Below are 17,270 nucleotides of genomic sequence, written 5' to 3'. Positions count from 1 at the left end.
CATTTCGTGTCTTTCAAAGCGCAGATAGTTCCATAGATTTTATTGACTATAAGACAATAATAATTCAATTTTTACGTAAGTAGTAGTCGATTTTAAATAATTTATTCGGTCTCTACATTTCTCTATTTACTTTATTAATACATATAACAAAGGAGGTAACGATTCCAAGTGTTTCAGTACCTACGTTTTGCATTTCTATATAGATTATTAAAGTATAGTTTTACTATTTACGTTAATTTCGTTTAAAAGTAATAAATAATTGCATTATATATTTAATTTAATGGAATGTGTAAAATACATTGCATTATATCTTTCATCTTGTCAAGTAGTAAAATGGACAGTCTTGATAATGGCCTGACATGTCATCCTGACATCCTTTAGACGTGTAGTTAAAGTTGCAAAACTTACAAATCCGTTTGATCCCGGATGAATGTCCTTAGTCGATCTAATATCCATCAATGAAGTGGAGGAAGGCCAGATTGTTTAACCATGGTCAGTATTAGCTGCTCATCAGGTTGCAATTGTTTGTTTTTATTCATAGTCCATTTATGTTGCTGCTGTAACTGATGGTTCAAATATTCAAGATTCTAGCGGCTGCAGAAATGCTAACGAAGCTGCTCCACTTTTTGCCAATGTAAGAGACGATTCTGATCAACGTCATGAATGACCTGAAGGTCATGACAATAAGGAGAATCATTCAGTGCATCGTCAATCAAGATATATCTCGGTGTAAGATAGCTCAAGTCATTTGGATTGGAACTCAATACTGTTAACGGACATAAATTTAGTACAGCCTCTATTTTCACATAGTACAGTGTGTAACTCTTCAAAGGTGAGATGAGCATTGCCTGCTACTCTCAAAATGATATGTTTAGTCGATTTCACCGTGGATTCCCAAAGTTCACCGAAATGTGGAGCATTTGGATGGAATAAAATGCCATGATATCCCTGATTCGCCGCAATACTGTTTTATGACACTCTGTGTGCTCTTCAAATTATAAAATTCATAAAATTCTAATAATTTACGCGAAGAGTCTACAAAAGTAGGTAATAGTACCATTATCAGAATGTATGGAATCTGACTTTCCTCGATGCGAAATAAAACGTTTAAATAATAATGTCAAAAACGAGTCAGTAAGATCGCTAACTAATTCAATATGAAAACACACGTCAGTGTACGAAAATGGAATAAAGAGCTATATATATACTTATATATATTTCTCTCTCTATCTAACACTATAATATTATATTTAAATCTATATGAACAATATGCATTGCAAATAATTATAAATAAAAATGCAACGACATAAAAATTTAAAATACAATATAAAATATATTTTATTTTATACTTAATCTTTACTGCCATATTATGAAACAGATGTATCCCAGGTAGCAGAGGTGACATAAAATGACGCATTAATAAGATCTCATGATGTCTCTGACGTCAATAATACGCCTTCAATCAAGACGTTTTTAGACGTTAATTATTCTGCTACTTGGAATTTGGAATATTGTTATATGTATTGTGTGCTTAACCTTTCAACTTTAAACTGCATTTCATTTCCTGTTGCTTAAATCACAAGTAGTTTCATTGATTTGATTGGCTATAAAACAGAAATAATTCAGTTCGTGCGCAAGTGGTAGCTGATTTTAGCTACTACTTGCGCAATACTTCATGCGTTCGCGTTTGATTACAATGGCGAATTACAAGTGATTTATTCGATTTCTATCTACATTTCTCTATCGATATAATAAAAAAGGCAATGATTCTAAGTGTTTCAGTACCTACATGTTGCTGAGTTGTCATTGTTAATATTAGCTTTGTTTTAAAAGTAATAAATAAGATGACAATTGATCCGGCCAAATCGATCCCTGCATTCTACGCTGGACAAAGTGTATTTGTGACAGGTGCAACAGGATTTCTGGGTAAAGTGTTTATTGAAAAGATATTGCGATCGTGCCCAGATGTTCGTGAAATATTTCTGTTAATGCGTTCAAAAAAAGGACTAAATGTTAACGAAAGGCTCCAACAAATGTTGAATTTACCGGTAAGTTTGATATGGAAAGAGAAACTTTTTGTAACGACGCATTTCTTTAAAATTATTGAGATCTTTAATATCATTGTATCACATATTTAAACGTATGGTAAAATAAATTTCTTTTCTAAACGCTATGATAACGTCATTATTAAAGACAGTTACTTTTAACATTAACACTTTCTAAATAGATATGTAATAAAATACTGGAATGCATTTAGAGTAAAATGTTGTAAACGTCTATATACGTTTTATATCCTTCTAATGTTTTATTCAAATTATCTTAGAAGTTACTGTAATTATTTTAATAAAAACATCTTTATAATTTATAACATACTTCTATTTCAGTTATATGAAAGACTGCGCGAAGAACGACCTTCAAATTTCGAGAAATTAATTCCGATTTCCGGCAATGTTAGTGAGAAAGGATTAGGTTTGTCGGATGCGGACAGACAAATGTTGATTGAAAGAGTGTCTATAATAATACATGGAGCGGCAAGTGTGAGATTTAATGACAGTTTAAAATACTCCATATTTGTCAATACTAGAGCAACGAGAGATATCTGTATTTTAGCTCAAAGTATGAAGAATTTAAAAGTAAGTAATTTTTACTCAATCAGATTAACAGAGATTGTGCATTTGTATTCATGAATAATCCATTTCATCATATGACATATTTTAGGTAATATCCTTGCGCGATAACTCATATTTTAACCACAAATTTTCTCCCAAATACTTATTATGTCGCATTCTTAAGTTAATAATAGTTTAAACGAAATAAATTTGGAAGAATGTAGAGGCCTGATTAAGATATCATAATGTATCAGTATCTAATTAATATAGATTAATTACCAATTGTTATATTACAAATTTTTGTATGTTGAAGAAAATTTTTCAAAAGTATAATTTTCAAGTGAATTCTATTTATCTGTTAAAGGCATTAGTATATGTCAGTACAGCATTTGCACATGTGAATAAGCAATTTATTGAAGAAAAAGCATATCCACCCATAGCTGATTGGCAGAAGATGATCGAAATAGCTGAATCGTTGGATGAACAAACTTTAAACATCTTTACAGCTAAGTAGGTTTATAAGTTGTTAAATTGAATGACAGCTAAGTAAATGAAAATTGTAATTACAAATTTTTTTATAGTTAAATATGTTTTCTCAGAATTATTATTTTATTACTATATTATTGTATATATTTGTTATTATATTATATTATTTATTATTAGATATAGTTATTTATTTGTTTTTTAAAACTATTTTTTTTACATTGTACTGTTAATAATATTCAAATTTTTAATTTTTTATATACTTAAAATTATGTATAGATGCTTGGATTACTTTCCCAACACGTATATTTTTTCGAAAAACCTAGCAGAGAGTGTAATACAGAAATACTCTTCTTCCTTACCTTGCGCGATTGTAAGACCTTCCGTGGGTACGTAGCCTTTCTTTTAATTTTTAAAAATTTTTTGTTTAAAACATCATTATAAAGTATGCTGAATATTTGTACCTCCAGTATTTTGTTTTATATCGTCTTGAAGTAAAATAGTTGTACTGATAGAGTATAATTTCTTGTAAACAGGGAAGGAGATGATAACGATATTAAATATTAAATAGAAAATAAATAGAAAGAAAACGCATGTTAAAATAATTTAAGTTAATACAGATTTTAGAAGATCTATTTTTATGTGTTTTATATAATATAATCAAATATGGCAAATATGTTTTTTACAAACGCTTTTGCTAACGAATAAATATGCTTGAGCTTTCTTACAGAAATTAAAATAAACAGAAATTGAATATATATAAGTATATATGTATAAGATTCTACAACTTCTCTCTTCTCATTTCAGTTGATAATGTATGGGCAAGAAATAGTTTAATAATACTCCAAAGTAATATTTCAAGTAATAATCTAACATTAATAGACAAATGTATCTCATATTTTAGTGTATCCATCGATGGAAGAGCCAATGCCGGGATGGATAGATAACGTTTATGGTCCACTAGGACTTTATGTTGGTGGCGGAAAGGGAGTAATACGAGTAGCCTGTTGTAATAAGCATGTTACTGAAATGTCAGTGCCAGTAGACTTTGTCATTAAAGCTATAATTGCTGTATCTTGGAAGCTAGGATTAACCAGGTATAATTATCAACGTTTATACGCATGCATTTTTAACTATATTAAATTATAAATACGATAGCTTATTTTCTCTATTTGAAATTATATCAATACATGTTTACAATATGGTTATATACATTTTGTTTAAAATATATTTAATCTACCTTATTAAGTCTAAAGAGAAATGCTATTAGCGGAATACTAGGCCTATGGTTGCAGAAGTTAGAATCGTGCAATATTATGCATTTAAAGTATGAAATTATTCAAAAATATGATTTTTACTACATATTTGTAATGCGAATTTCGACTATTTAGTGTCTTTTCAGTCTTATGTTTATTATATTTTTTAGTTTTTACTGAAAGGATTGCACTTTAGAGACTGAAAACATATTCTTTGATAAAATTATTTACATCTTTAAAAGAAACTAACAATTTTTAAATAATTTAATAACTATTTTTGTATGTTTTTATCTTTTTGCGTTTATTTCGCCGAAACATTTTATAATATTACTACTTTTTAATAATATTTATATGTGTTAGCACAATTTGACATTTCGTAAGTATTAGTGTTTTTTCTGAAACTCAAGATTATAAAAAACTGCAGATTATACGAAATTCTGTAAGTTGTAAATTTATTATTATTTATTTTATTTAGTAATGTATAATTTTGTTTATTATTATATAGATTTACAGAGAGTTCCACGCCTTTTGTTTTAAACTGTACGACTCAGAAACACATGACTCATCAAAATGTTATAAGAACGTTATTCAGTGTCACACATGAGACACCTTTGGAAGGAATTGTCTGGATTCCTAATACAATATTGACCGATAATTTTATTCTGTTTTACATATTAACGATATTATTGCATATTCTGCCAGCTATGTTAATAGATTTCGTTTCGAAATTTTTTGGACGTCAACCTTTGTAAGTTTCGAATTAAATATTTAACTATAAGCTTAGTAAATTCATAATAACTAAATTTCTGCATGTATTTAATTTAATTGACGGATTTGCTCCGCAAATTAAAATAATGGTTTTTTTCCCAATAAAATAGTATTCCTATTTAATATTAGTCTGGAAATTTATTTTGCGTATTGTTTTTCTTTATCTAGCTATCTATCTTTTCTACATATATTTAGATAAAATTTTTATACTTAACAACATATCTATATAAATGTTCTTTAAATATGTTTTTTAAACATGTTTCTTATACATTTATTTCATTTTAATCGGACTTTAAAACTGATATGTAATATGATTAAAGCTGTGTAGTTATAACTAAATTATTAATGAGTAATATTAAAATTAGACTAATGCGACTGATGAGAAATCTGTACGTGGCCAATCGTGCTGTAAGTTACTTTTCGCTCCACGAATGGAAATTCAGCAATACGAATATGTCACCTCTGATGTGCTCAATATCACCTGATGACCAGGATATGTTTTTAATTAATTATTCCGATTACGATATTAGACATTACATGAAGTAAGTTTATTATATTTTCCATTCTGAATAACGTTTACACTGAAAATAATTAGAGCTAATAAATATTTGTCTTACGATATGAAGGATTTGTAACATGGGTGGCAAAAAGTTTCTTCTTCACGAAGACATGAATCGATTGGATGCAGCCAAAGCACACAGGAACAGGTAAAATATATTATAAACAGCATTTATTATTATTTACACATGTTTATAATCATGCATGGCATTTAAAAGCTTGGCTCCTATTAGATAACATGTAATCGCAATAAAAAATAAAAATCTTCTCGAAAACGAATCTAGTGTATAAAAAGTAGGTATATATGATTTATAGTTATAATTATGGCATCACACTTTAGATAAATATGTCGAAACCTCAAGACTTTTATTGCAAGTTTAATATATTATTTATTAATTCAGCGATAAAGTAAGATATTTGTAATAATTACTAATATTAATATTAATTATAAATTATATATGTATACTATGAATGTATATTGTGTGATCTAAATATTTTAGAAAGAAGCGAGAAAAAGCATTAATATAAAATCTTCAGTACATATTAAATATAATTTATACAAATTTCTGTTTATAAACAGAATAATTCAAATAATTTTAATATGAACAATATATTAATCACATTTATTCTATTTTTAGAGTATATCTGTTCGTTACATTAGTGGAAATTTTCATCTCTATTGGTGTGCTGTGGACATTATATAATTGGATGTATTCTACTAATACAGTATAATAATGCTGACTTATCCATACTGCGTGTAGAATAAACTATAATTTATAATAATTAATTACATATATCGCGTAGAAAGGAATTAATATTTATCGGGAAATATTTCTCTTGTTAGACTTATTGTATACTCAAATTAACGGGGATATTTTACTATTCAATGTTAAATATTATGCATATTTATGTATATAGGTATAGACGGTATCAAATAAAGTGCAATATGCATTGAAGTGGAATCGTGTATGTTTCTTGTATACAGGATGAATCTAAAGTCTGACACAGCTCCCTGGATCTCGGAAACGGCTTTAGATATGGAAAAACGTTTCAGACAAAAGTTGTAGGATATTAAGGCAGACAAATAATGAAAATATGGACTTGACCTTTTCAAGGCCAGGTCAATGTGATGTTTTCTTAAATGGAATTCCCTCATTTTTTATTGCATATTCTTGCACCCTTTGTCGAGACGTTTTCAAAACACTATAATAAAGCTCTCTTTCATTAAAAATTTCCTGAGATATTTTAAATTTTGTTATAATAGGGGAGACAGGGGCGAAGTCGGCCCTTTTTTTCGGTGCCGATTCGAGGACACTGCCGACGCTGCTGAGAGGCATAAACGTAACGGCCGGTATCGTAGTAATTTGAACATCATCTTAAATGCAATAAAGCTGGGTATTTTAATGGGCCGCACATTATTAGCGCATTATTTTTTTTCGGTGCCGATTTTTAATAACAAAATAAATTATTTTAGTGAAATATAGTAGAGGAAAGTCTCCTATTATGAGATAGGCTCCTATATAATATGCGACAGCAAGGTTTCTGCTAAACTAATAGGCCCTATCTGTTGGTTCCACCATGAACTTATTACCCTTGGGATAAAACCTATTTAGTGGAAAATTCATTGTTTGATCGTGCGTGTAGTCGTTGCAGAGAAAGAAATTGTGAAATTGGATGTTGTCAAGTGCCATGGATATGATCTTTAAACCTTGTTTATTATATAATTAATAAATATTTGGCAATAAGTTCTGCATGCAGCGATAGAGTAAGGTCGTATTAATAGGAAAATACGGGATATGTGTTGAGTTGCTCAATTGTAGAGATTAGATTTGGTGATCGCGAAACCGCAAGGCGTGGTGCTCGTAACATGAGATACTCAGGGTACTCCTGGGTTGCTGGAGTATGAAAGTTATTGTATAGTAATAAAAGAAGAGAAAATACTATATTAACGTTAAGGGAAGGTTTATACGAATTTATAAGACTGTGCTGACCTTGATTTGAGGGGGAAGGGTGGAGGGGGAAGATTAGGTACAATATTGAGTATAAGTGGGTTTACGATTGTTGCAAATATGCTTCTCCATTACATTTGTCTTTCAAAAACTTTAAATAAAGTTTTTTAATTGCAATATGATGTATTTTGCACTTTATTAGCGATTTCCCGGGGTCTCTCATATTTTTTACATTTTTCTAATTTTTAGAAAAATCAATATTTAAATTAAATTTTACATTTCAGCATTTTAAAGCTTATTAAATTCTCTTCATAATGACCTACTATATTTTTCAATTCTGCCCATAAACTTCCGGCAATCACACAAAATAGATGTGGTATCTCATAATCGGGGTCTTTCCTTTATACCATTGTAAAGAGTGAACCCTTGGCTACAAAATTTATATAGACATTTTTGGTCTACGTCGCTTTGTTCAACCGGTATATAGAGTAAAAACGACAAAGGTGCAAAAATCGAAAAGTCAAAATTCCCGGGGCGGAGTCGTGTCTTCATTCTCGGACTGGATTTTAAATAAAGATACATAATTTTGATCATAAAAAAATAATAGAATACACTTTATTCATTGTTTTTTAGTAGAAAAATGGAAAGCGGAAAATAATTTCAAGAAAATCAATTTTCTTTTTCGCTAACAGTTAAAGCATGTAAAAACAGAGTCTGACGAGCGCACGCACTCGTTGTGTGCCTTTTACGCCTGCACGAAATGCACTGTTTTTCATCGGCTCTGTTTTCTATTATCTCCGAACATACGCAGCACATATTATTTAGCTTTCTTGACTTCGTTTTGGCTTGGTCACGACTTTGCCCCGAACACAAGTTTTAGGTTTGGTCGCTTATAAAATAATAGAAATCAATGAAAATAAAAAAACTGCACTGGATTCGTGTTCAGCATGCATTACTCTTTAGAATCACTTACTTTGAGATTCGGAGAGACAATAATATATTTAAGATATTACAAACTTTCGACGCGGAAGAAATTTTACTTTTGACCTGCGAAAACACGTTTGCTTTGATAAGAATTACAACATGGCACGTAATCTCACTAAACTCCATTGGTCACGTGGGCACCATAAGCCGCGCTTACAGTATTAATGGCAAGTTCACACAACATACAGATTTCGAGATAATTGCAAAAACGATTCCGCCCCGGGGCCGACTTCGCCCCGGTCTCCCATACTTTTAATATAAAATATATAAAATATTTCGATGATTTTTATCTTAATACTTTGATACGTAGAATAATTTTAAAAAACGAATAATAATATTAATTTTTACATTTACAATTTTGCAAAATTAAATATTGTCTACAAAATACAATCTAAATTTTTTTTTACAAAAATCGATTTCTTTCATTATTCTACCTACAACTTTTGTCTAAAACGTTTTTCCACATCTAAAGCCGATTCCGAGATCCAGGGAGCTGGGTCAGACTTTAAAGACACCCTGTATAACACAAAATAAGACTTACAGTTATGCGCTTTCGCAATAAGTTGTCTGTAATACTATTGTAATCATTCATGGAAAGAACTAAGTTTGCAATATATATAGATCGATGTATATGGAAGGATGTGCTCTTTGAACTTTCAAAAATGTCATTGTCATTTAGATTTACGTCATTTCCTGTACGCGTAGAAAGTTTCCGTTAGACGTTTTTATGTTTTCGCCATGTATCGAAGACTGTGCTATACGATACTGTGACTTTTATGTTGTGTTTCTTGTGTTAATAAAATTTCTTGTGTATATTGTGATAATAAAAATTAAATTAATTTGATTTGGATTTATTGATGTAAATTCTCAACCGTTGTCTCTTGCATTGCTCTTTATTTGCCCTGTTCCAGCTGTAGTTTGTCTTCCATGAAACAGAGTAAGTTCTATTTGAAATATTTTTTCGAGCAACAAATAGTTCGGAAGATAATTGCGTGGGAAGATTAAAATGAGACACCCCCCCTACATATGTATATATGTACATATTGTCAGTGAATAAACAACATCGCCTATATGTGATATTTTTCTGCAAATGCACTTTTTGACTTTGATTTTTCCGTATCACCATTCTACAAGGTTTGGGCTGACTAGGTTTTTGGCCACATATTATTTACAGATAAGTTTTAATATTTATTAAATAAGTTACATATAGATATTTGTTGCATATTTCATTTTTGGAATAGTTCTTTGTATCTTCTGAAAACTTTACTAATTGTCACATAGGCGAAATTGTTTATTTATTGACGATATATATTGAAAGAACGCTTAAGATGTTATATAGTCATCTTGAGTAATTAAATTTACGAAAATTATGAAAAAATCCATGCAATTAATACTTTGAACATTGCGCAAATTGTTTATCACTTCTTTCTATCATTTCCGTTGATTATCAATTTAAAATTTATTTATTTTAGTCGTAGAGACTTCTCTCTCTCTCCTCCTGCTCCCCTCTCTCTCTTTCACCGTTTCTCGACATTTTCCACCTTATATTGCACATTATTTCCTGGTTCTAGCATAGTGCATAATAGATAGATAGATAGATAGATAAATAAGTTTTATTTCAGCTTATATGGCCACGAAATGGACCTACATCAATAACAATAACGCAGCTCAGATTTAACGCAGTTTACCGGCACGCACGCCGTTCCAAATTTTCATTTACTCTCCTTTAATAGAGCGCTTTTCTTTTCTTTCTCAAGTCTATTTAACCAATCTACGCTTTCAGGTTTACAAGTTCCATCCGTTATTTCTCTAATTTCCAGGTTTAATTTCTCAAATTTAGTACAGTCTTTTAGAAAATGTTCCAGGTTCCCTAATTTTTCTTTACAAAAAACACACTTTCTCGCCTCCTCATTCAGCCAATATTTATTACATTCCTCTGCGTTCCCGCATCTTACTCTCGCTACCATCCTTTGCACACTCTTCTCTCCGCTCACGCCGAGATATCTCGGTAGTTCAAATTTACATAACAATTTGTAACTTACATTATATTTTGACTTTTGGATATCATTGAATATTTTCTGACCAGTCACATCTCGCAGCTTCCTAACTATTTCCCCACTCACGTTTAATCCTCTGCTTTCTAATTCAATTATTCCCGCTGGACTGTACCTGGCTTCCAACAATAATTTATCTCTCGTGATCGCGCTCTTTATTCTACAGTCTTTATCGTTTTTCTCTTTCAGGCATTCTTTTAACAGTGTATTAATTGCACCCGGTCTCAATTTTCTCTTCAAAGTTTAGAACCCTACGAACGGTCTTTAAAAGGAGTTTGTCTCTCATAGTTTCCGCATAAATAATATAGTTCGGCGTCCAGATATCTAGTCCTAACACCCACTTAATATATCTAATTTGTAAATTCTCTATACCTTTCCATTCCTTTATACCCCAAATTTCAGCACCATAAGATATCACACTCTCGACTAGCCTTTCAAACACAGCCAACATTCTCTTCTTAAAACTATTACTAAAATTCCTCTCTCCACACCCCCAAATTTGACGCATCGCGAACCCTCCCTTCTTAACCAATTCGTCTATGTGTTTGTTATGCTCCGCATTCTTTCTAAACATATATCCTAAATATTTGACCTCTTTGATCTCTTCTATTTCCGCATTGCCCCATCTCCAAGTTCTTTGTTTCATTTTTCCTCTCCCTCTCTCGAACACCAGGATTTTTTATTTTTCACTGTTCAAAACTAGATCTTTTCGTTTCAAATACCTCTTTAGCGAGGCCATCATATCCTCCATAGCTTCTTTATTCTTCGCTATAATCACCACATCGTCCGCGTATGCCAGGCTAAATATTCTCTCCTTATCGACCTCTATTCCTCCCACTCCTCTCCCTTCCAGCTCCTCCTCCAGATCTGCCGTAAATAGTGCAAACAAAATTGGGCTCAACGGGCAGCCCTGACGGACTCCTTCCTTTTGCCAAAATCTGCCTGTATTCACTCCGTTTATTGTAACCTCTGCTATTGTTTCCTCGTATATCTCCACCTTTCCTTACACCCCGCATAGTGCATAATATATATTTATTTCAACATTATCTGCATTTTTATCGATGTGATAAAAGCGATTACGATTTGAAATATTTCAATACTTTTGTTTTTCGTTGTGTTGCTAAGTTCCGTATAATATGTTTGCTCTTTCAACCTTATATTGCAAATCATTTCCTGGTTCTAGCATAGTGCATAAATAGTTATAGACATTTATATCAACGTTACCTGCAATTTTGTAGACGTAATAAAAGCGACAACGATTTGAAATGTTTCAATACCTTTGTTTTGCGTTGTGTTGCTAAGTTGTTATAATATTGCTCATATTTGCTTTGTTTTAAAAATAAGACTTTAAGAAGATGATGACAATGGATCCAGCCAAGTCGATTCCTGCATTTTACGCCGGACAAAGTATATTTTTGACAGGTGCGACAGGATTTCTGGGTAAAGTGTTTGTCGAAAAAGTATTGCGGTCTTGTCCAAATGTTCGCGAAATATTTCTGTTAATACGTCCAAAAAAAGGATTAAATATAAACGAAAGACTCGAAAAGATTTTAAACATGCCGGTAAGTTTGATATAAAAAGAGAAACTTTATAACGCATTTTATTAATTAAGATTTTTAAGATCTTTAATATATTACGTCACATTTAAACGTATGATAAAACGAATATTTTTTTTTAACGCTGTAGTAACGTCATTATTAGCAGAAGTTGTTTTTGACATTAACACTTTGTAAATAGTATGTAATAAAGTATAGAAATGCATTTAAAATAAAATGTTCTTAAATGCCGTTACACTTTCTATCATTCTATTGTAATTTGTTGAAAATATCTTGAAAATTATTGCAGATATCATAATAAATCGATTTTATAAATTATAACGTTCTTCTATTTTAGTTATTTGACAAATTGCGCGAAGAACGACCTTCTAATTTTGAAAAATTAGTTCCGATTTCTGGCGATATCAGAGAGAAGGGATTAGGTTTGTCGACAGCAGACAGACAAATGTTGATTGAAAGAGTGTCTATAATAATACATGGAGCGGCAAGTGTGAGATTTAATGACACTTTAAAAAACGCCATATTTGCCAATACTAGAGCAACGAGAGATATTTGCATTTTAGCTCAAAGTATGAAGAATTTAAGAGTAAGTAATTTTTACTAAAAAAAAATAACAGAGTGTGGATTTGTATTTATGAGTAATGCATTGTATCACATAGTATAATTTAGATAATGTCTTGCGCAACAATTCATATTTTAATCATTTCTTCCAAGTACTTATTATGGCGTATTCTTTAAGTTTAATATAATAATTTAAATGAAATAAATTTAGGAGAATGTGGGTATACGTAAGTCTGATTAGAGGTACTTATATAAATTAATTATTCTTTTTATACAAACCTTTACACATTAAAGAAAATTTTTTATAAATATACTTACAATTTTTAAATAAATTTTTAATTTCTATTAAAGGCATTAGTATATGTCAGTACAGCATACACAAACGTAAACAATCTATTGATCGAAGAAAAAGTGTACCCACCTATAGCTGATTGGCAGAAGATGATAGATGTGACCGAGTCATTAGATGAGCATACTTTGAACATTTTTACAGCTAAGTAAGTTGCAAACGGGAATCATGATTACAAAGTGCAAGTTGTTGAATATATTAGATAGTTACTTTTGAACTATTTTTGTATTGACTTCGTACTTGTAATAATATTTATATTCTTAATTCTGTATACACAAAATTATGTACACAGATGTTTAGGTTACGTTCCCAACACGTATAGTTTTTCGAAAAACCTAGCAGAGAGTGTAATACAGGAATATTCTTCCTCCTTACCTTGCGCGATTGTAAGACCGTCCATGGGTACGTAGTCTTTCTTCCAAGTATTATATATAAAACTAAATTTTTGCTTTAACGTGTTATTGTACGTATGCTAAATACTTGTATGATTGTTATTTCGTGTTACATCAGTATCTCAAAATAAAGTATTCGATACAGTATAATTTCTTGTGAAAATGATGAGAACAGTAGACGTAGCAAAGAATAAATATATACATATTTTAAATTTTACTATATATTTTAGAAACGTATTTATTTTAATTTTTGCATTTATGTAATACCTATAGTTAGTCAAATATATTGTTAAATTATTGCTTATTATTGCTTATAATAGATTAATAAATTTGCTGATAATTGTTATGAGAAATTACGCTGAACAAGAGTTGAAAATATATTTATAGGGCTTTAAGATTTTTCCTTTTATTATTTTGGTTAATAATGTATTGGCAGAATATAGTTTAATAATATTAGGAGAATTATAAGTAGTAATCTAACACTAATAGACAAATATTTTAGTGTATCCATCGCTAAAAGAACCAATGCCAGGATGGATAGATAACGTTTATGGGCCAATAGGACTTGCTATTGGTGCCGGAAAAGGAATAATACGAGTAGCTTATTTTAATAAACATACTATTGAAGATACAGTACCAGTGGACATCGTCACTAAAGCTATATTAGTCGTATCTTGGAAGCTTGGATTGAATAAGTATAACCGTCAACGTACACATATATGCATGCTTTTATGATTTTATTAAATTACGAACATAAAAGTTTTTTTTTATTTGCACTAAATCACAATTCATATTTAGTATATGATCCTATGAATCTTATTCAATCTATTTTGTTAAATTTAAAGAGAAATGCCTAGTCGCGTGCTAACAAGCCTATAAGTGCCTATAAGATAAATGCAGATATTCATACTAAATAATTATTTAAAGATATAACATTTACTCAATATTAATTTTTTTTAACTATACATATATCGTCATTACATTTTCTCTACTGTGCATTAAAATAATTAATTATATCGATCCTATTTCACTTATTATTAAAATGCCGAAACATGTTAAATGATAAAAATTTGTTAATAATATTTTATATATATTGTACAATTTCAAATGTCATAAATTTTGTCTTAATTCTGAAACTTGATTCAGATCTTACAAAACTTTATGTAAATTATAAATATGTTATTAATTATATTTAATTTATTAATTAATTTATATTTTTGTTTGCTTTCAGTTTTACAGCAGGTTTCACATTTGTTTTAAACTGTACAAGCCAAACACACATGACATATGAAAACGCTATAAAGTTGTGTAGACCTATATTAACTGAGATGCCTGTGGAAGGAATAGTCTGGACTATTAGCCAAACAACAACTGATAATTTTACTCTGTACTATATATTAACTATATTATTGCATATCTTGCCAGCTATGTTAATAGATATGATTTTAAACTTCTCTGGACGTCGACCTATGTAAGTCAAAATCAAATAATTAACTAATTTAAAGAATGCAAATTATTCATACATTTGATTCAATCGATAAGATTTAGATACTCCGCAAATTGAAATAGTATACTTTCTGTATAGAAAAAAAAATATTTCTTTAATCATAAATCAATCTTAAATATTATGTCTATATTCTTTCTCTATATCTAACTTTCTCTTTATTTGTTTATCCAGTTTTTTTTCTACATATAAATAAAATTACTTTTTTAGAAAAAAATTATATATATAACTATATATTTTGTAAAAAATATATCCAGAAAATTTGTATTATTACGTTTTTCTTATTGCAAATTTTGAATCTACAAATTTAGTAGTATAGTTGACAATGTATTCTTATAACTAAATTATTTTGAATTAATAAATAATTGTGCAAATTAGTGTAATACGGCTACAGAGAAAACTGTATGTGATCAATCGCGCCTTGGGATATTATGGATGTAATGAATGGAAATTCAGCAATGTAAATAGTTTGGCTCTGATGTCCTCAATACCACCTGATGACTGGGATATGTTTTCTTTCGATTATTCCGATTTTAATTCTAAGGAGTATTTCAAGTAAGTACATTATATTTTTGATTCTAAATATCTAAATATATTTAAAATTGATGTAATTTACAACCAATAAATGTTTATTTTACAATTCTATATAAAGAAATTGTATAATTGGTGCCAAAAAATTTCTTCTTCACGAAGACATGAGTCGATTGGATACAGCCAGAGCACACAGGGACAGGTATAAATATTATATATTACTGTATTTGGTATTGTTTATGCATATTTACATTTATGTGACATTTGAAATTGGCTATCAAGTGTTGTGTAATAATACTAGAGGTAAAATATTTGGTTTTCTTTTCTCGAACACTAACAGATAAAGCAATTCCATTATGTAAGAAATAGCTGTATAACTTGTATTTATAATTTTGGTGATCACACTTTAGAAAATGTTGACAACTTCGAAGCTTTAGTTAAGGATTTATCTTCTTTTTTATCTCAGCAAAATAGACGCTTTTAGTAATTATAGATATATTAATCATAAATTACATACTGCTGTGTTGATATGTATGACGTAAATAATTTAGAAAATAGAAGAAGCAAAAGTTATTGACATAATAGTATTACTACATATTGTGTAAGATATGGAATTAACATAATTTATTGTGTATGAGCCATAATTGAAATAATTAGAATATGTATAATATATTAATTTTATTGTTTTAGAGTTTATCTATTTGTTAAAATAATCAAGAGTATGGTTTCTATCGGTATACTGTGGATAATATATAAATGGATCTGTTGTTATACACAATAAAATCGCTGATTTTTTTTATATTGCATATGTAACAATTTATAATATGATAATTAAACGTATAATTTATAGTCTGCAGTAGGGAAATAATTTTTTTATGCCAAAGATATTTTTCTTTGTAGACACCTTATTGTATGTATTTTCAAAATAAAGGGTATACGTTTTAATGTTAAATATTATGCATATTTATATGTTAGAATGTATTAAATAAAATATAATTTGCATGTAGAAGTAGAGTATATTGTTCATGTATTTCTAATATATAATGCAAAAAGAAATTATATGCGTATACGTGTCACGCGTATCGTCTATAACATTGTTCCAATCGTTTATAAAAAGACGTAGTTCACAATATATGCAGATCAATTCCGTATTAATATGGATGGAGGAACTTGCTCTTTCAACCTTCAATGTCATTATCATTAACATAAGTTCTATGTCATTTCCTGTATGTTTTGTACCTTGCAAATAAAAATTAAATTAATTTTATTTGAATTTATTTAAGCCGATTTTCAGATAATATTTTTCATTACCTCGTATTTGCCATCTCGGATGTAGTTATACACATTATTTTTTTATGCTTTCTTGATTTTACTTTCGTTACGTTTAAACACGGAAAAGAACGCGGCAGATGTGCATGTGCATGTCGCTCAATATTTATCACTAGAGCACAACAGGGTTTTTAGGCAAAGCTCTTATTGAAAAGCTTTTGCGATTATGTCCTGACGTGACAGAAATATTTTTTTGTGCTGATACGGTCCAAGAAAGGATTGAGTGTCAACAATAGATTAACAAAATATGTTAAATAACAAGGTAAGATCAACATAAGAGTGCACATATATGTTTATGCAATAATTAAATTATTATTGATAAAGAAAATTTGTTAACTTATAATTATAAAAATATTTGAAACTTTAATCAAATCGAAAGCTTGAATC

General features: G+C 29.6%; 1 protein-coding gene across 1 annotated transcript; it reads left to right on the top strand.

Moving 5' to 3' along the window:
* The first annotated feature begins 238 nt into the window (after nucleotides 1-238).
* Nucleotides 239-16,231, top strand: LOC139772132 (uncharacterized). The gene is made up of 19 exons (XM_071705544.1): nucleotides 239-492; nucleotides 585-2,048; nucleotides 2,385-2,633; nucleotides 2,974-3,119; nucleotides 3,372-3,481; nucleotides 3,997-4,189; nucleotides 4,854-5,096; nucleotides 5,482-5,658; nucleotides 5,743-5,823; nucleotides 6,313-6,403; nucleotides 11,542-11,605; nucleotides 12,006-12,223; nucleotides 12,555-12,803; nucleotides 13,130-13,275; nucleotides 13,420-13,529; nucleotides 14,022-14,214; nucleotides 14,751-14,990; nucleotides 15,402-15,578; nucleotides 15,676-16,231. Exons 2-19 carry the CDS (start codon nucleotides 1,845-1,847, stop codon nucleotides 15,896-15,898), a joined length of 3,114 nt encoding a protein of 1,037 aa, XP_071561645.1. The 5' UTR covers nucleotides 239-492; nucleotides 585-1,844; the 3' UTR covers nucleotides 15,899-16,231.
* Nucleotides 16,232-17,270: the final 1,039 nt, after the last annotated feature.

This window comes from Temnothorax nylanderi, unplaced genomic scaffold (assembly GCF_030848795.1).
Source record: "Temnothorax nylanderi isolate EJ_2023f unplaced genomic scaffold, tnyl_v1.0 TNYL_tig0047_pilon, whole genome shotgun sequence".
NCBI classification, from domain to species: Eukaryota; Metazoa; Arthropoda; class Insecta; order Hymenoptera; family Formicidae; genus Temnothorax; species Temnothorax nylanderi.
Note: the sequence above shows the minus strand (reverse complement) of the source record. Positions and strands in the feature narration are given on the sequence as shown.